Below are 20,400 nucleotides of genomic sequence, written 5' to 3' on the forward strand. Positions count from 1 at the left end.
CAGCAGTTGACCAGAGCTGCCAATGCATAAGTGCATTGTCTGGCTCACCACTGATAATTCCCACTGTCTAAAACACTGCCTTGCATTTGGCATGTGTTTAATAAATTGTTGAATGAGTTCATCTTCTGATAGGAAACCAAATGACTAAATATGTACATCAATGTGGGAGGGGCATGGAGAGTGAGAAAGACAGATAGACAAGGGGCACATTAATCTCTAAACCTAATAGAACCCAACAACTGTGCAAGTGATTAGTGCAAACTCTAAAATGCTCACTAAGGGGCAGGGAAATTGAATGTGAACAAATAGGAAAATGATGAAAAAAATTTCCAGTTTTTTTTAAATGTACTACCAGGAAGAAGAGTTGACAGCTATAATCTTCTTATTGATAAATTTTCTGTTGTAAGGCTAGATAATGATTTCTAGAAGAAAGGTAAAAGAAAGTAGAATTGTTTTGGTAAGAATGGGGACCAGTATAGAAGATAAATTGTTCAATTCTCACCTATGAGTGAGAACATGCGGTGTTTGGTTTTTTGTCCTTGCGATAGTTTACTGAGAATGATGTTTTCTAGACATGTACCCTAAAACCTAAAGTATAATAATAAAAAAAAAAGAAGATAAATTAAAATGATCAAATAAAGGCACAGGTGACCGGTTCATCTAGTATTTTCAAAAATGTAAATGGGCTTGAACTGAAATGGGGAGAGGAAGATGAGCTCCAAGGGCATAATTCTGGTAGTAGGGCTTATTTTAAGCTCTTCTTATGCTCAAAACCACCTGTAATCAATGGCTCAGAACCATGCAATCACCTGGAGGTTACTTCTCAGACTGGTTGGCAGAGCTGAGGCATGAACTTGTTAGAAATACAGACTCTCAGGTCCCAACCCAGACCTACTAAATCAAAATCTGCATTTTAACAAGATTCCAGGGAGATTTTTCTGCATATTCAAGTTCGAGAAGCACTAAACAAAAATACTTCCATCAATGGCTTCTAACTGCATCCCAATTGATATCTGAATATTTATTTTGAAATAGAGATGTGCCTTGTTTTAATGCAGCAATTGTGATTCTAAGAAATTGTACATAAAATGAAATTAAAGAAAATGAAATCATTTAAAATACTCAAGGGGTGTTTATGATTAAAGGAACTCTGTACAGTGTCTTTTTGGAAAATGAATAACTCTAGAAATTATCTATTCCTTCTCCTAACCTTCCTTCTGTATTCTGTGAATTTGAGTTTTTCCATTCAGTGGGGTTTCTTCCAAAGAAGGTGCAAGTGAAGAGAAACCACACTTTGACCAAACCTTCAATTACTAACACAGAAGGGAGAGTAATTGAATCAGCAGTTCTGAAGCAAGCAGAGATAAGAAATGAAGATTATTACCATATCTGATTAAAGTAACAAGATAATTTAGGCAGGTAAAATGTAATTAACCACTTTGGAACCTGCCCAAGTGATAATGGCTTCCTCCCCTTATTCTCCATCTCCTCCCCCACTCCCTGGTTCTTTGACCTTAAATTAAATCTTGCTGGGGTTTCTCCCCAGAAAATACTTAATAGATTAATATCATGGCAATGATATATTTTCAGTATGTCTGAGAAGATTAAACAAACAAACAGGAAATAAAGAGTTTTGCCTCTGAATGCTGAAAGTTGTGCAGAATTGGGATCAGATTTTTAAAATTCCAGTTTCCCACTCCTTGTCTGTTTTAGAAGCTTTAAATGCTCTATAGTGATGTTTGAGAGAGGATGGGGCAGGACAGTGTCTGAGGGTCTTGGTGTTACTGCTGACTCTATATGGAAGCTCAGTGTTGCTCATTGTCAATGAAAGTAGGATTGGACCAGATAATAGAGGAGATGCCCTCACACTCTGTGACTTCAGGAGCAGCTGCTGGTGAATGTGGAGGTATGGAGTGTTAGCAGAGGAGCTAATTAAGTTCCATTAGCAGCCTAAGCACTGGCCAAAGTGGCCATGATAAAGACCAGAGGAGGCAGGCCCATTCTTGAAGACTCTTCCCTTCATGATTCAAACACATTGCTTCCAGAAAATGGGCCCCTCGAAGAGTGACAGCTTAATGGCCTAATGATTGGTGGGTATTGAGCAAATTAGGTGTAGTCACTTACAAAGTATTTGGCAGTCATAATTTGAAGACTATGTACTAACAGGGGAAAATGCTTATGATATACTCAAGTTAAAAAGGAATGTTTTAGAAATATGTGCTTGGCATGATTATTATAATGTAAGAATTTAGAAGTACCCTCAACCCAAAACTAAAACCTCCTGGAAACTGTAAAGAAGCACAACAACATGCCATTGGTGGTTATGTGAGAGCTATGGAATTCTCTCTCTTGCTCTGTTTTTTAAAAATGTGTTTTCCAAATTCCATAGTGTGATTATAATACCTTTACAAATGAAAAAAAGGAAAAAACTGTGTAGAAAGAAAAATAATGTGTAAGAAACAACAGAAAAGAAATTCATGTTGGAAAGGCTTAGTACCTTTCTCCTATAAGCTTAAGTGGAAGCTTCAGTTTCTGACCAATGAAAATTAGGCAGGTAATTATCATCAGTCAGAAACTGAAGCTTCCACTCAAGTTTATACAGTAATTTAACTATGGTTAAATTAGTTGAACTGTAGTTTAACATAGTTAAATTAGTTGAACTATAGTTTAATATAGTTCAAAATAATTTATATGCAGTCAGTTCTGTACTGGGTTTGAGTGTCAAAACAATTTTAATGAGTAGAGCCAAGATTAAGGAGAAATACTCAAAACATAATGAATTTTATACTCCTATTTCCCCCAAGCTATATATATTTCTCCATGGAAAGCTATACTGTGTTAACATCCGGCATTTAAATATTGGCCTCTCATTAGATTGAGAGCTCCTTGAGGGCAGGAATTGCATAGAAGTTGCTCAATAAATGTTTGTTGAATTGAAATCCTAAATACTTTGATTGTCCTTTTAATAAAAGGGCTATTGGTGAGCAGCAAGTGACAAGAAGAGGAAATTCATGTACTCCAAAATTCCCTTTCATTTAAAAACTCTTTTTGGTTCCTAGAAATCAGTGAAAACATTTTATATGTGTGCTTATAGAATTGGTTCTTCATCCACATCAAATAGAACTGGCCAGGATGCATTTGTTGATGATAACTTTTGCACTCCAAGGCACACAAAATTGAATACCATAACATGGCCTTTGAAATTTTCTGGAAACTCTGTATCCGGTCTAGCTCCAACAAATGAATTTAGTTCAGCTAAATTAGTACTGTAGAGACTGGTTGAATAAGTTTTTTCTCCCAGCTGGCATTAATTTAGAGTGGCTTCTTTTTTGTTCTTACAGCATATGTGGTAAGTTGCTCTATTTTGCTCATAGGTGGTGTAGGACTGTACCTGTACACCAGTTGTATACACAGAGGACATTCATTCACTTTGTTCTCCACTAGAAATGGAACAGAGATATAATGCTGTAGGCCTTAAGATTCAGCTATTTACAAGCAGCTGAATAGAAAGTGTGAACTTTAAAGAATGAGAGTCAGAAAATATGATTTAGTATTGAGTTTATTCAGGCACAAAATTTGAGGGCGGCCATACAGAAAACACACTTCAAAGGAATGGGCTCAGTGTTCCCAAGTGGGGAAGTTAAATTTTCACCTATGTAGGCAGAAACAGAAGTTTAATAAGGTTCGACATTTTCCATAGAAAACCAGTACATATGTTACAGCGATTTGATTGATTACAGTTTGCTACATTTCAAGGAAGATTGCTTTAACATTTCATGAGGAAGGGTAATGATCTGAGGGGGTCTTATCTCTGATGCCATTTGGTTATTTCTAATCATTTATAGAAAAAAGAAGTTGCGGCGACAGAGCGAGACTCCGTCTCAAAAAAAAAAGAAAGAAAAAAGAAGTTGCAGCTGCCTGCTGCATGAGTCAGTCCACATGGTTATATTCCTCTCAAGGCTCAAAATAATTTAAAGTTCCACTAGCTTTAAATTTGAATTATTTAATTTCATTGGAGGAAGAAATATTGGTAAGGAAGTCTTAGAACCTCAGGACACTGCTAGGGGTCTGAAGAAAATACAGATAGCTTAATGTGATATGTCATTCCAAGAATATTAATATTTTAGCAGGGGCCTCTTGTGTTACCCAAAAGGAGTTACATCATAGCATGCAGGCATTTGCACACTGTATCCTCATCTGAACGTATTTTTGCAGGTAGCAATGGGTAACATTTGTTGGAGGCAGAAAGAAACAGTCATCTAAAGTATATGTTAGAAATTCAGGGTGCTAAATAAGAGGGGATCTTCAGCACCATCTCTGACTCCTTTTATTTTAAAATGTGATCATGAGGACCCAGGGAAGTGAGGTTATCTGCTGAACATCTCCCAGTTTCTCAGTGTCAGTACAGAATTATAACCTTCTAATCCAGTGCTCTTTTCAACAGAGCCTGTTTCATTGCCCAACATTTATGAAGGGTCCCTAAATTTACCTAGAAATAAATTGCAATATCCCAAAGAATGAAATACACAAAACTATGAATACTACGATTATTTCATGGCTGTCCTATTGAAGCCTGATACATAATGACTACCAGAGACCAGCTGCAGAAAGAAAACCCATTGTTTGTGAGGCTAGCACCACGTAGCTTTTCAAATGAGAAGGTTCTGTCTAACCTGAATTCTTCATGCTGACATTTTAACTTCCTTCCTATTAGTGAACTTGGGCTATTGATTTGCAGCAAATGAGTCTGTGATTATGGCCCATTTTTTTGTTTGTGTGAATTAAAGATTTTAGTGAAAATCTTTAAGAGAATTAAAGCAAATAGAATAAATTGTTTGGAGAAGATTATCCACGTTTTCTTATAGGCAGACACTAAGCTCTTTAGCATGTAATAGACTGTTTAAAATGAAGAAGTCTGGAATTGAACAATGAGTATTCTTCATATTTCATGGATGTTTTCCACCCGTGTTCTTAGGCCCATAGGCTTGTATGTTTTCACTCTAATAAGAACCTGTTAGTGAAAATGTATTGGAAAACAGACCATTTAAGTAGTAGCAAGCTGTTGGTATGATTATTTTAGGTTAATTATCTCAGCCATATGTTTAGAATCAGGTTTAAAGACTACTTTATAGTATTTATTTAGTTGTTGTATACTGTATAGTCTTCCTTTGCCTGAAATCAAATTATTCCAAGTTCCAACTAGAGAAAAATATGTTCTTTCTGATATTTTAAGAATCAGTAGCAAAATGCACTCTATTACTTTACTTGAATTGTTTCTTTGCTGAATAACATTATTTGCATGCAGACTTAGAATGAAAACCTCTGTGAATGATCTTTGTTATCCTTTGAGCCCTGGGGTAAGAGGAGGGAATTAAATGCAGAAAAATACAGAGTGGAATTTTTAAATTTGGGAATATTAGGGTTTATAGTGAATAGTAAAAGAGAATTTTCTTTAAAATTTACAGCACAAATCCTTGTATTTTAAATATATTGTTAAAATTGATCCTTTTGGGGTTCTAGTTTAAATAAAAACCCATAAAAACATGGACATTCTCTGTTAAAAGTCACTATGGAGTTGCAAATGGAGATAATTTAGCTTACAAACTTTTAAATACATAGTATATTATTAATTTAAAAAAGAGAAATATTGATTTCTTATTTTTCCATTTCTTTTCAGCTACTCAGTGACTGTGCAAGAGTCATACCCACATCCCTTTGATCAAATTTACTACACGAGCTGCACTGATATTCTAAACTGGTTTAAATGCACGCGGCACAGGTAATAGAAGCTCAGACATGTTTATGAGTTTGGCTAACTGGGAATAGATTCTAATACAGAGATATTAATGACAGCAGAAAGTGCATCCATTCATTCAGTGAATAGGTATTGAGGGCTTGCTACTGTCTTGTCTTTGTGCCAAATCACAGGGGATATAGAAAAGCAGAAAGATAGCCCATGCCATAAAGGAGCTTACAGCCTAACTGCAGAGAAAGTGTCTGCTGTTTACCATTATTTGTTAACAAGAATTCATCTAGCCTCTGTGTTGTGCATAACTGGGGGAGACCCTGTTACTTATGGACAGCAGCAGATGTCAAGAAATTCATATCTTAGCATATGTTTCCAGTTGAACATCTGACTCAGTTTAGACTAACTTAAATTTGACCCTTAAGTAAAACAAGACGTATTTTTTTCTATAAATGTGAACACAGAAACAAAACTAAAATATAATTAAATATTAATGTTAATATAGAAGGGAACTCTGATGCCCTAATTTTATTAGTAGTGTACTAACATTTATAGTGTATGAGTTATGCCTTGAGTGCAGCATCTGCTGATTGTACTGCACTAAATGATGTTATGCTCAATGTCATTTCTTCACACAAGCTGGCCTTGGCCACTCTGTGTAAATTAGCATTTCCCACCTGTCACATTCTATTCCCTGATTCAGGCTTTATTTTTCTTCACAGCATGTAAACATTACCTGCCATTATATGGTCTAATCATTTGTGTAATGCATGTCCTTACTTTAACAAATTCAGCCAGATCTGTCTTCCCGAGTAAAATGTAAGTTCCTTGAGAGCAAGGGGTTTGTATTGTTTTGCTCACTGCTCTTTCCCCAGTGTCTAGAACAGTGCCCAGGATATAGTAAGCGCTCAATAAACACATTCTATGTAAGTGCATCAGTGAATAAATGGTGCTTTAGTTCATTGGAGAGGTCTTTTGTCTGTTAGCCTTCTATATTATAATGGGATGAGACTGCCCTAAGGTTTTTAAGGGAATTCTGTGAACTCTTCCTTTAAAACATACATAAGTGAATGATGCTTAGATGGGTATCACATATGAATTAATCAATACTTTTCAACATATCTTAAGATAAGTGAAAGAGGGAAATCATGAAACTACTGACCCCTTGAAATAAAGCATAGATTGGCTTCTATAGGGAACCTTAATATCTTCTTAGCAAATTGATGAGTTAGTATTATATTGGTCTAGACATGTGTTCCATATTTCTTCATAACGAGTTTGACATACTTTGCTTTTCAGACCTTTATTATGTTTAATAGCTAATTTTTCCCTCTCTATAGAGTCAGTTATCGGACAGCCTATCGACATGGGGAGAAGACTATGTATCGGCGCAAGTCTCAGTGTTGTCCTGGATTTTATGAAAGTGGAGAAATGTGTGTCCGTAAGTAAGACTTTCACGCCTTTGAGATTTGCTTGTTTTTCCCAGTGCTGGTTTGCTTCTGTTAATGGCAGCTGAGACAGAGGCCTGGGGAGATGGGTGTCTTGGAACATTCCTTTTCACTCTGGTTGCTACTTTTCCTTGGCTTGTGTAATGAAGGAAACATTAACTCTGTCCTCCTGTCTTATCCAAAGTCTCCAAATGAATGTTGCTTAAGGTGAAAACAGCTGTTACAGAAAGATGATTCAAGGCCGGATGTGCTGATGTAAATTATAATTCTTCAATAAATGCGTCATTGGAAATTGGTCAGGACTCACTGGACCTGGGTCACAGAAGAGAACAGAGACCTAACTTTCCCGCAGCTGACCTGAGTCAACTTCCAAGAGGCCAGCATATTCTTTTCTGGTGCACAGAATGATGAGGCTTATTAAATGTAGAGGAGTTTTCACATTAAAAAATGACAATAAGTCTGCGTCACAAAATAGAACTTCTTTTCATTGTCATTTTCCCTCTTCTCTACCCTCTCCACTTCACCAATTCATTCTGAGATGCCTTGAGAGAAGTTTGGTATCTTATGACACACTTCAGAGAATCCTAGAATATGAGATGCATGTGAGATGCAGTTTGCAATTGAGATTTCTTTCTTTGTGTATAGGTCACTTAGAAGAGAGATCATTAAAGACTATTTTATTTGAGTATTATGGCTCAACACACAGCTAGAGGGGCAACTCTGCTTTCTGAGTTGAGACGCTGATGTTGAGTAGCATAGAGAGAAGGTTCTGCTGTAATTTGGAGGCACCAGGAAATGACTGGATAGATCTCAACTTAAGAATCTGGGGTGACTTTAGAGGGTGGAGCCAAGATGGCCGAATAGGAACAGCTCCGGTCTCCAGCTCCCAGACCGAGCGACACAGAAGACTGGTGATTTCTGCATTTCTGCTTGAGGTACCTGTTCCATCTCACTAGGGAGTGCCAAACAGTGGGTGCAGGACAGTCGGTGAAGCGCACTGTGCGCGAGCCAAAGCAGGGCGAGGCACTGCCTCACTCGGGAAGCGCAAGGGGTCAGGGAGTTCCCTTTCCTAGTCAAAGAAAGGGGTAACAGATGGCACCTGGAAAATCGGGTCAGTCCCACCCTCATAGTGTGCTTTCCCAACGGGCCTGGAAAACGGCACACTAGGAGATTGTATCCCGCACCTGGCTCGGAGGGTCCTATGCCCACGGAGTCTCTCTCGCTGATTGCTAGCACAGCAGTCTGAGATCAAGCTGCAAGGCGGCAGCGAGGCTGGGGGAAGGGCACCCGCCATTGCCCAGGCTTGCTTAGGTAAACAAAGCAGCCAGGAAGCTCGAACTGGGTGGAGCCCACCACAGCTCAAGGAGGCCTGTCTGCCTCTGTAGGCTCCACCTCTGGGGGCAGGGCACAGACAAACAAAAAGTCAGCAGGAATCCCCAGAGACTTAATTGTCCCTGTCTGACTGACAGCTTTGAAGAGAGTAGTGGTTCTCCCAGCACGCAGCTGGAGATCTGAGAACGGACAGACTGCCTCCTAAAGTGGGTCCCTCACCCCTGAGCAGCCTAACTGGGAGGCACCCCCCCAGTAGGGAAAGACTGACACCTCACTGGGCCGGGTACTCCTCTGAGACAAAACTTCCAGAGGAACTATCAGACAGCTGAATTTGTGGTCTCACGAAAATCCGCTGTTCTGCAGCCACCGCTGCTGACACCCAGCCAAACAGGGTCTGGAGTGGACCTCTAGTAAACTCCAACAGACCTACAGCTGAGGGTCCTGTCTGGTAGAAGGAAAACTAACAAACAGAAAGGACATCCACACCAAAAACCCATCTGTACATCACCATCATCAAAGCCCAAAAGTAGATAAAACCGCAAAGATGGGGAAAAAACAAAGCAGAAAAACTGGAAACTCTAAAAAGCAGAGCACCTCTCCTCCTCCAAAGGAACGCAGTTCCTCACCAGCAATGGAACAAAGCTGGATGGAGGATGACTTTGACGAGTTGAGAGAAGAAGGCTTCAGACGATCAAACTACTCTGAGCTACGGGAGGAAATTCAAAACAATAGCAAAGAAGTTAAAAACTTTGAAAAAAAATTAGAAGAATGGATAAATAGAATAACCAATGGAGAGAAGGGCTTAAAGGAGATGATGGAGCTGAAAGCCAAGTTTCGAGAACTACGCGAAGATTGCAGAAGCCTCAGTAGCAGATGCGATCAACTGGAAGAAAGGGTATTGCTGATGGAAAATGAAATGAATGAAATGAAGAGAGAAGGGAAGTCTAGAGAAAAAAGAATAAAAAGAAATGAACAAAGCCTCCAAGAAATTTGGGACTACGTGAAACGACCAAACCTACGTCTGATTGGTGTACCTGAAAATGACGGGGAGAATGGAAACAAGTTGGAAAACACTCTGCAAGATATTATCCAGGAGAACTTCCCCAATCTAGCAAGGCAGGCCAACATTCAGATTCAGGAAATACAGAGAACGCCACAAAGATACTCCTCGAGAAGAGCAACTCCAAGACACATAATTGTCAGATTCACCAAAGTTGAAGTGAAGGAAAAAATGTTAAGGGCAGCCAGAGAGAAAGGTCGGGTTACTCACAAAGGGAAGCCCATCAGACTAACAGCTGATCTCTCGGCAGAAACTCTACAAGCCAGAAGAGAGTGGGGGCCGATATTCAACATTCTTAAAGAAAAGAATTTTCAACCCAGAATTTCATATCCAGCCAAACTAAGCTTCATAAGTGAAGGAGAAATAAAATACTTTACAGACAAGCAAACGCTGAGTGATTTTGTCACCACCAGGCCTGCCCTAAAAGAGCTCCTGAAGGAAGCACTAAACATGGAAAGGAAAAACCGGTACCAGCTCCTGCAAAAACATGCCAAATTGTAAAGACCATCGAGGCTAGGAAGAAACTGCATCAACTAATGAGCAAAATAACCAACTAACATCATAATGACAGGATCAGATTCACACATAACAATATTAACGTTAAATGTAAATGGGCTAAATGCTCCAATTAAAAGACACAGACTGGCAAACTGGATAAGGAGTCAGGACCCATCAGTGTGCTGTATTCAGGAAACCCATCTCACGTGCAGAGACACACATAGACTCAAAATAAAGGGATGGAGGAAGATCTATCAAGTAAATGGAAAACAAAAAAAGGCAGGGGTTGCTATCCTCGTCTCTGACAAAATAGACTTTAAACCAACAAAGATCAAAAGAGACAAAGAAGGCCATTACATAATGGTAAAGGGATCAATTCAACAAGAAGAGCTAACTATCCTGAATATATATGCACCCAACACAGGAGCACCCAGATTCATAAAGCAAGTCCTGAGTGACCTACAAAGGGACTTAAACTCCCACACAATAATAATGGGAGATTTTAACACCCCACTGTCAACATTAGACAGATCATCGAGACAGAAAGTTAACAAGGATATCCAGGAATTGAACTCAGCTCTAAACAAAGTGGACCTAATAGACATCTACAGAACTCTCCACCCCAAATCAACAGAATATACATTTTTTTCAGCACCACACCACACCTATTCCAAAATTGACCACATAGTTGGAAGTAAAGCTCTCCTCAGCAAATGTAAAAGAACAGAAATTATAACAAACTGTCTCTCAGACCACAGTACAATCAAACTAGAACTCAGGATTAAGAAACTCACTCAAAACCGCTCAACTACATGGAAACTGAACAACATGCTCCTGAATGACTATTGGGTACATAATGAAATGAAGGCAGAAATAAAGATGTTCTTTGAAACCAACGAGAACAAAGACACAACATACCAGAATCTCTGGGACACATTCAAAGGAGTGTGTAGAGGGAAATTTATAGCACTAAATGCCCACAAGAGAAAGCAGGAAAAATCCAAAATTGACACCCTAACATCACAATTAAAAGAACTAGAAAAGCAAGAGCAAACACATTCAAAAGCTAGCGGAAGGCTAGAAATAACTAAAATCAGAGCAGAACTGAAGGAAATAGAGACACAAAAAACCCTTCAAAAAATCAATGAATCCAGGAGCTGGTTTTTTGAGAAGATCAACAAAATTGATAGACCGCTAGCAAGACTAATAAAGAAGAAAAGAGAGAAGAATCAAATAGATGCAATAAAAAATGAAAAAGGGGATATCACCACCGATCCCAAAGAAATACAATCTACCATCAGAGAATACTACAAACACCTCTATGCAAATAAACTAGAAAATCTAGAAGAAATGGATAAATTCCTCGACAAATACACCCTCCCAAGACTAAATCAGGAAGAAGTCGAATCTCTGAATAGACCAATAACAGGTTCTGAAATTGTGGCAATAATCAATAGCTTACCAACCAAAAAGAGTCCAGGACCTGATGGATTCACAGCTGAATTCTACCAGAGGTACAAGAAGGAACTGGTACCATTCCTTCTGAAACTATTCCAATCGATAGAAAAAGAGGGAATCCTCCCTAACACATTTTATGAAGCCAGCATCGTCCTGATACCAAAGCCAGGCAGAGACACAACCATAAAAGAGAATTTTAGACCAATATCCTTGATGAACATTGATGCAAAAATCCTCAATAAAATACTGGCAAACCAAATCCAGCAGCACATCAAAAAGCTTATACACCATGATCAAGTGGGCTTCATCCCTGGGATGCAAGGCTGGTTCAACATACGCAAATCAATAAATGTAATCCAGCATATAAACAGAACCAAAGACAAAAAGCACATGATTATCTCAATAGATGCAGAAAAGGCTTTTGACAAAATTCAACAACCTTCATGCTAAAAACTCTCAATAAATTAGGTATTGATGGGACGTATCTCAAAATAATAAGAGCTATCTACAACAAACCCACAGCCAATATCATACTGAATGGGCAAAAACTAGAAGCATTCCCTCTGAAAACTGGCACAAGACAGGGATGCCCTCTCTCACCGCTCCTATTCAACATAGTGCTGGAAGTTCTGGCCAGAGCAATCAGGCAGGAGAAGGAAATAAAGGGTATTCAATTAGGAAAAGAGGAAGTCAAACTGTCCCTGTTTGCAGATGACATGATTGTATATCTAGAAAATCCCATTGTCTCAGCCCAAAATCTCCTTAAGCTGATTAGCAACTTCAGCAAAGTCTCAGGATACAAAATCAATGTACAAAAATCACAAGCATTCTTGTACACCAATCACAGACAAACAGAGAGCCAAATCATGAGTGAACTCCCATTCACAATTGCTTCAAAGAGAATAAAATACCTAGGAATCCAACTTACAAGGGATGTGAAGGACCTTTTCAAGGAGAACTACAAACCACTGTTCAATGAAATAAAAGAGGATACAAACAAATGGAAGAACATTCCATGCTCATGGGTTGGAAGAATCAATATCGTGAAAATGGCCATACTGCCCAAAGTAATTTATAGATTCAATGCCATCCCCATCAAGCTACCAATGACTTTCTTCACAGAATTGGAAAAAACTACTTTAAAGTTCATATGGAACCAAAAAAGAGCCCGCATCGCCAAGTCAATCCTAAGCCAAAAGAACAAAGCTGGAGGCATCACGCTACCTGACTTCAAACTATACTACAAGGCTACAGTAACCAAAACAGCATGGTACTGGTACCACAACAGAGATATAGATCAATGGAACAGAACAGAGCCCTCAGAAATGATGCCGCATATCTACAACTATCTGATCTTTGACAAACCTGACAAAAACAAGCAATGGGGAAAGGATTCCCTATTTAATAAATGGTGCTGGGAAAACTGGCTAGCCATATGTAGAAAGCTGAAACTGGATCCCTTCCTTACACCTTATACAAAAATTAATTCAAGATGGATTAAAGACTTAAATGTTAGACCTAAAACCATTAAAATCCTACAAGAAAACCTAGGCAATACCATTCAGGCCATAGGCGTGGGCAAGGACTTCATGTCTAAAACACCAAAAGCAATGGCAACAAAAGCCAAAATTGACAAATGGGATCTCATTAAACTAAAGAGCTTCTGCACAGCAAAAGAAACTACCATCAGAGTGAACAGGCAACCTACAGAATGAGAGAAAATTTTTGCAACCTACTCATCTGACAAAGGGCTAATATCCAGAATCTACAATGAACTCAAACAAATTTACAAGAAAAAAAAAACAACCCCATCAAAAAGTGGGCAAAGGACATGAGCAGACACTTCTCAAAAGAAGACATTTATGCAGCCAAAAAACACATGAAGAAATGCTCATCATCACTGGCCATCAGAGAAATGCAAATCAAAACCACAGTGAGATACCCTCTCACACCAGTTAGAATGGCCATCATTAAAAAAGCAGGAAACAACAGGTGCTGGCGAGGATGTGGAGAAATAGGAACACTTTTACACTGTTGGTGGTACTGTAAACTAGTTCAACCATTGTGGAAGTCAGTGTGGCGATTCCTCAGGGATCTAGAACTAGAAATACCATTTGAGCCAGCCATCCCATTAGTGGGTATATACCCAAAGGAGTATAAATCATGCTGCTATAAAGACACATGCACACGTATGTTTATTGTGGCACTATTCACAATAGTAAAGAGTTGGAACCAACCCAAATGTCCAACAACGATAGACTGGATTAAGAAAATGTGGCACATATACACCATGGAATACTATGCAGCCATAAAAAATGATGAGTTCGTGTCCTTTGTAGGGACATGGATGAAACCGGAAAACATCATTCTCAGTAAACTATCGCAAGGACAAAAAACCAAACACCACATGTTCTCACTCATAGGTGGGAATTGAACAATGAGAACTCATGGACACAGGAAGGGGAACATCACATTCCGGGGACTGTTGTGGGGTGGGGGGGGGACAGCATTAGGAGATATACCTAATGCTAAATGACGAGTTAATGGGTGCAGGAAATCAACATGGCACATGGATACATATGTAACAAACCTGCACATTGTGCACATGTACCCTAAAACCTAAAGTATAATAAAAAAGAAAAAAAAAAAAAGAATCTGGAGAGCCCAGTGATATCACTGGTTCTACCATCACTTGCCTGGGTGGCCTCAGATAAACCATTTATACCTCTTGGAGGTTCCTTTGCTGCCTCAGAGATAGGGCTTGGAATAGTACATGTCTCATCTTTCTTCCAACCCCTGGATTCTATTCTGTATGCAGACAGGGGCAGCTCCTTAGCTTGGATTCAGAATGGGCTATATTTAATAATACATGTTCATAGAAAGAAAAATTAGAATATGTAACTAAGCAAAATGAAGAAAATAAAAATACGTTGTGGATATTTTTCCTGGTCAGTAATTATACTTCTGTAACATATTGCAAATGTCAGTATACTGTTGCATTATAAATACTTGTTTAATCAATCTCAGCTGTTGAATGTTCACACAATTTCCAAGTTTTACCTATTGTAAACTACTCTAAAGGACATCATTGTGGTTAAATAATTGTTCATATCCTTCATTAAGTAAAGATAAATTCCTAGCAGTAGAATTACTGGATTAGAAGTGTACATATTTTAAGACTTTCGGTGTATTTCTCTTTAAATACCCACCAGCAGTAAATGAGAATGCCTTTTTGCTTATACCCTGAGCCAATCTTCCTTTCACTAATTTTTTCTTAATTTGCATGTCTTTGCTTAATAATGTTGCTGAATAAGAAAAATTACATGTTTATAATCAAACATCTTAGGGAATAATCATGAGCAGATCTCAGTGGCCCAGGCTGATGGGAAATTTTCAAAAGAAAGCAGCGTGGAGTACACACAGGGGTGGGGATTGGGGAGGCCTGGCCACTTAGGCTGGCCGCTTCCCAGAGGCCTTCAGTGACATTATCTTGATGCCTTTACCTGGGTTCAACCTTACAAGCACAGCCATCAACATACCAAGAGAGTGCTTCTGTCTCCCAGCACACATTTCTATTAATCCAGGCATCATAGAATTTGTATATGAAGCCAGGATGCTATTTTCCTAAGTCATACAAAACTTAGAAAAGTGCTTGTGCCTGTCTTCTGGCCATACTTTCTCTCCTTGAAGGCCTGGCATGTGGGATGCTAGATTTCACTGGCAAGCTGGTGGGGGTGTGTAGATCCAAGCAAGCTCAAATAGAGAGACAGCTTCAGTGTTTCCTGGCATAAACCGCATAATTCAACACCTCTGTTTTTTAACTCAGTAGTGCAGCCCTTCTTAGAAAGTTAGGTAATTCCACTAGCACTATCATGCCTGAAATTACATGGGTAAAAATACGTTTTCTCTCCTGCTAGACAGCTTGCAAAGCATCCCCCAAACTGCTTGAATGGACACCTCTAGCATTTGCCTCAGAAATTCTCTTTTTTTCTAGGCCTCTTGCTGACCAACTGCCCCTGAGACTGCAACATTTTTTCCCCTAGATATGCTAATATATTTAATCAGCTTACTCTCTAGTCTCACTGGCCTGGGAGCTGTTGGTCTCTGGTCTCTAAAATATTTTGTGTCTCTCCACTCTGATGTCTTGATTTCATTGCTTCCCCCCACCCCCTCCCTGCCCAACAATTGTTACGCTTCTTTGTTCTTGGAGGTGACTCCCAGTGACTTTTCTGTACTCTTCACGGCTGGTACAAGTGAGGCAAGCTTGTAGATAGAGAAGGAACAAAGAATACTTGATTCTTGTTTGTGTTTTCATAGTCTCTTTTTTTCGACCAAGTTTTGCTGCCAGACAGATAACATGGTCACCTTTCTTAACTGGTCCAGTTACCAAAATAAATTAAACACAGGAATCAGTCATCATTTTAAGTTAATTCTTGGTAGTTTACCTAGAAGGAAAACAAGGATGATTTAATGCAAATACCTGTATTTGAAGCAAGTTTCTTTTATGTACTCAAGCAGCACCTTCAGGAGATCAGGTCCTGTCTTCCCCTCCCTCCCCACCTCTGTTCATCCTGCCCCACCCGCTCCTCCATGATAGATCCCACTGTAGATGGTCATTCTGGAGGCTTGACATGGAACTGCCAGCTGCCTCACCCTCTTTCCACAGCTTTCTGAGGTTTCCTGTGGGGACCTGGCCGGCTGTCTTCGCTATCAAGTGTTAGTGACATGTCCTTTTGGTTCTCATCTTCCCCTCACCCACTCCTCCCACTTTCAGAGATCAGAACACTTCACAAATATTAAAAGTAGCTCTTCCTTAGGAAATTGTCAGGGATATGTATGCTGAAGAATCATCTTCTCAGGGCCAAGCACGATGGCTCATGCCTGTAATCCCAGCCCTTTGGGAGGCTAAGGTGGGAGGATCCGTTGAGCCCAGGCATTCGAGACCAGCATGGGCAACATAGGGAGACCCTGTCTCTTAAAAAAAAAAAAAAGAGTCATCTTCTCTAGGCTCCAGAGACTTTGCTGAAGAGTGGGCTGCCAGTTCAGAGTCAGCTGTGGTTGAGGAAGGGGAGCTGAGTGGCCTCCAGGAGCCAGGCTCACCTTGTGAAGGAGTCTATGGAAGAGTGCCCATCTCAGAACCGTAAGGACAGCTTGTAGATGTCATCAGGATGGTGGTAGGACCATGCAGCTTAGTTTAACTTGTTTTGGGAGAAAAGCAGGTTTCTATTTTACTTGTCCATATAAAGGAAGTCATTGTTCCTTTATCGTAGTCATTTCCTCTTTCATGGGAAAAATCAGACTCAACACAGTGGATTCAATTCAATTGAATAAAACATGCATTGATTGACCTACAGTGTAAAAACCAATGAGCTAGACCCTAAAGACTATGTATATGTATGTGTATACATATAAGCCAGACATACTTTCTGCCATCAAAGAGTTTTGCAGTCTAAGCATCTTTTTCAATGCATTTCAGACAACAACAAAGTCATAGTTAAGTTTATTGTGTGCTTACTACGTACCAGGTATATACATTATCTTATAAAATTTCTAAAATACTATGAGGCAGATATAATCATACCCATGTTAAAGATGAGGAAAATGTGGCTTTGAGAAATTAAATAACTTTTTTATTCTGATCAATTGGTGGTGGGTAGAGGAGGAGGATGCAGATATTTATGCTGAACAGAGAATGAGATGCTTTACCTAAATAAAAGAAACGAAATTGGCAGAGTAGCTTATGAACCAAGGATTATCCAACTCCTGTCCATGTCACATGTTGTCAAGAAATTTTCAGCTGCATCTCGTTACATGACTGCAAAGATTTTAAAAAAACATATGTATTAAATAATTTTGCCTTGAAAAAAGAAGTTGAGAAAATTTTCTGTTCTCTATGTTCAATTCCATCTCTCTTTTTAAGGTGACTAAAGTCAATAAAAATCTCTTTTTTTTTGAAATTGGATTTTATAAGTTTCTTGAAAACAACTTTAGAGTAATTAAGTAAATAGGTCTCACACATGCGGTGATTCTGTCTACATCGACCAGAGGACTGATCGCTGACCTTACAGGCATCGTTGGTGGATATTCAGGATTGTTGTTACTGCTGCAGTTTCTAAACTTTTGGGAAATTTAGCAAGGCAGCCTAGTCAGGTGCTCCTGCCTTCTCTGTACTGTCAAGGTTCCAGGGAAAAGGACAGTAGCTCAGAAAGATCCTGAAGATTTTAAGTTTCATATTAATACATTGATGGCCAGAGCGTCCTGGAGTTAGTCCTTAATGTAGATTCACATGGCAACTGTCCCAAGATGAGGCTCTCATTTCATGTTTATGTGCAATAGAAACAGCAGGTGGTCACTGAATGGCTCTTCATTCTGTCAGCTGTGGAGATTCTTGGAGAAAAAAACTCTAGTTTTCTTGTGTATAGAGCATGATGAAGAGACCGGCTCTGCTTCTGACTGGAATGAGCACACAGAACTTTTGGGGAGGCTGGTAAAATGCAGATTCTGATTCCATGGGTCCAGAGTGGGGCCCAAAGGTACGCATTTCTGCTGAACCCTCAGGCTGTGTGGAAGCTCCTGGTCCACAGAGCAGACTTTGAGTAACAAGGCTGTCTGTCTGAAAGACCAATGCATGTCATCAGGCAGGAAAGACCAGAGCAGAGAGTATGGGCAACAGTGTGGTTAGAAGCCTTTTCTTAGAATGTGGTTAGAAAAAAAGAAAGGATTGGAAATTTTTTAATGAAAATATTACTAGGACAGGAAGAAATCTGTGATTCCTTGTGGTGGTTTTACTTTGTTTATAAATTTAATTAGACTCTAAATTTGTTCATCCTTCAAGATTAATATTCTTGCCTGATCTGTGGTAAGAATTTAGACATCTTTCATTATTTTTGATTTGGAGATTTTTCTTTTATTTCAATTGTTTTTTAAGGAACAGGTAGTGTTTGGTTATATGAATAAGTTCTTTAGTGGCGAATTCTGAGATTTTGGTGCACCCGTCAACCAAGTAATGTACACTGCACCCAATGTCTAGTCTTTTATCCTTCACCCACCTCCCACGCTTTCCCTTAAGTCCTCAAAGCCTATTGTATCATTCGTATGCCTTTGCATCCTCATGGCTTAGCTCCTACTTAATAAGAGAGAATATGCAATGTTTGGTTTTCCGTTCCTGAGTAACTTCACTTAGAATAATGGTTCCCAATTCCATCCAGGTTGCTGCAAATGTCATTATTTAATTCCTTTTTATGGGTGAGTAGCATTCCATGGTATGTATGTATGTACGTATGTATGTATGTATCTATCTATCTATCTATCTATCTATCTATCTATCATCTATCTATCTATCTATCTATCTATCTATCTATCTATCTATCTATCTATCATCTGTCACATTTTCTTTACTTGTTGATTGATGGGCATTTCGGCTTGTTTCTTAATTTTGCAATTGTGAATTGTGTTGCTATAAACATGCATGTGCAAGTATCTTTTTCGTATAATGACTTCTTTTCCTCTGCTAGATACCCAATAGTGGGATTGCTGAATCAAATGGTAGATCTACTTTTAGTTCTTTAAGGAATCTCCACACCGTTTTCCATAGTGGTTGTACTAGTTTATGTTCCCACCAACAGTGTAGAAGTGTTCCCTTTTCACCACATCCACACCGACATCTATTATTTTTGAATTTTTTGATTATGGCCATTCTTGCAGGAGTAAGGTGGTATCATATTATGGTTCTGATTGCATTTCCCTGATCATTAGTGCTGTTGAGCATTTTTTTCATATGTTTGTTGGCCATTTGTATATCTTCTTTTGAGAATTGTCTATTTATGTCCTTAGCCCACTTTTTGATGGGATTGTTTGTTTGTTTTTTTTCTTGCTGATTTGTTTGAGTTCCTTGTAGATTCTGAATATTAGTCCTTTGTCAGATGTATGGATTGTGAAGATTTTCTCCCACTCTGTGGGTTGTCTGTTTACTCTGGTGATTATTTCTTTTGCTGTGCAGAAGATTTTTAGTTTAATTAAGTGCCACCTATTTATCTTTGTTTTTGTTGCATTTGCTTTTGTGTTCTTGGTCATAATAATTTGGAGAATTTTAAGTACAGGTTGAGTATCCAAAATGCTTGGGACCAGAAGTGTTTCAGATTTTGGATTTTTTTGGGTTTAGGAATATCTTCGTATCCATAATGAGATATTCTGGGGATGGAACTCAAGTCTAAGCATGAAATTAATTTATATTTTATATACATCTTATACATATAGCTTAAAGGTATTTTTATACAACATTTTAAATAATTTTGTGTATAGAACAAGATTTTGACTGTGTTTTGACTATGGCAGGAGCTCAGGAATGAAATTTTCCACTTGTGGCTTCATGTCAGTACTCAAAATATTTTCAGATTTTGGAGCATTTTGGCTTTTGGGTTTTTGCATTAGGGATGCTCCACCTGCATTAATAAAGAAATCCTCAGAGAAATTAAATCGAGAAATGTCTGGAGGAATGAAATAGTTGTAATATATGTGTGTGTGTACATATACACGTGGGTATTTGTATATATGTATTTGTGTTGTGTGTATACATATATATTGTATGTTTTTAATGTCACATAACTGGCCTCTTATAAAATTGCTATTGATTTAAATCTCAGTTCTTGCACCTAAATATTGATCCAAACACATTCCAATATATTTTCATTAACACGTATCAGTTTTTATAATAAATATTTATGTATTCTAGAGACTTCTGTGGCTCTTCATGGGATGGCATAGAGTTAACCAACACTTTTTTGTTATATACATTAATCCTAATGCATACATAGGAACTATAGTTATGTTAGGGAGACAGAGAAGCAAGAATTGTGATT

The 20,400-nt window shown here is 38.6% G+C and overlaps 1 protein-coding gene across 1 annotated transcript in view; it reads left to right on the forward strand.

Moving 5' to 3' along the window:
* The window catches only part of MEGF10 (multiple EGF like domains 10), a 175,552-nt gene that overhangs the window by 43,200 nt on the left and 111,952 nt on the right, over window positions 1-20,400 (forward strand). The window contains exons 3-4 of the mRNA XM_055299182.2: window positions 5,678-5,779; window positions 7,087-7,187. Of these exons, the coding sequence (XP_055155157.1) occupies window positions 5,678-5,779; window positions 7,087-7,187 (203 nt within the window). The remainder of the gene's footprint in view (window positions 1-5,677; window positions 5,780-7,086; window positions 7,188-20,400) is intronic.

This window comes from Symphalangus syndactylus, chromosome 11 (assembly GCF_028878055.3).
Source record: "Symphalangus syndactylus isolate Jambi chromosome 11, NHGRI_mSymSyn1-v2.1_pri, whole genome shotgun sequence".
NCBI lineage: Eukaryota > Metazoa > Chordata > Mammalia > Primates > Hylobatidae > Symphalangus > Symphalangus syndactylus.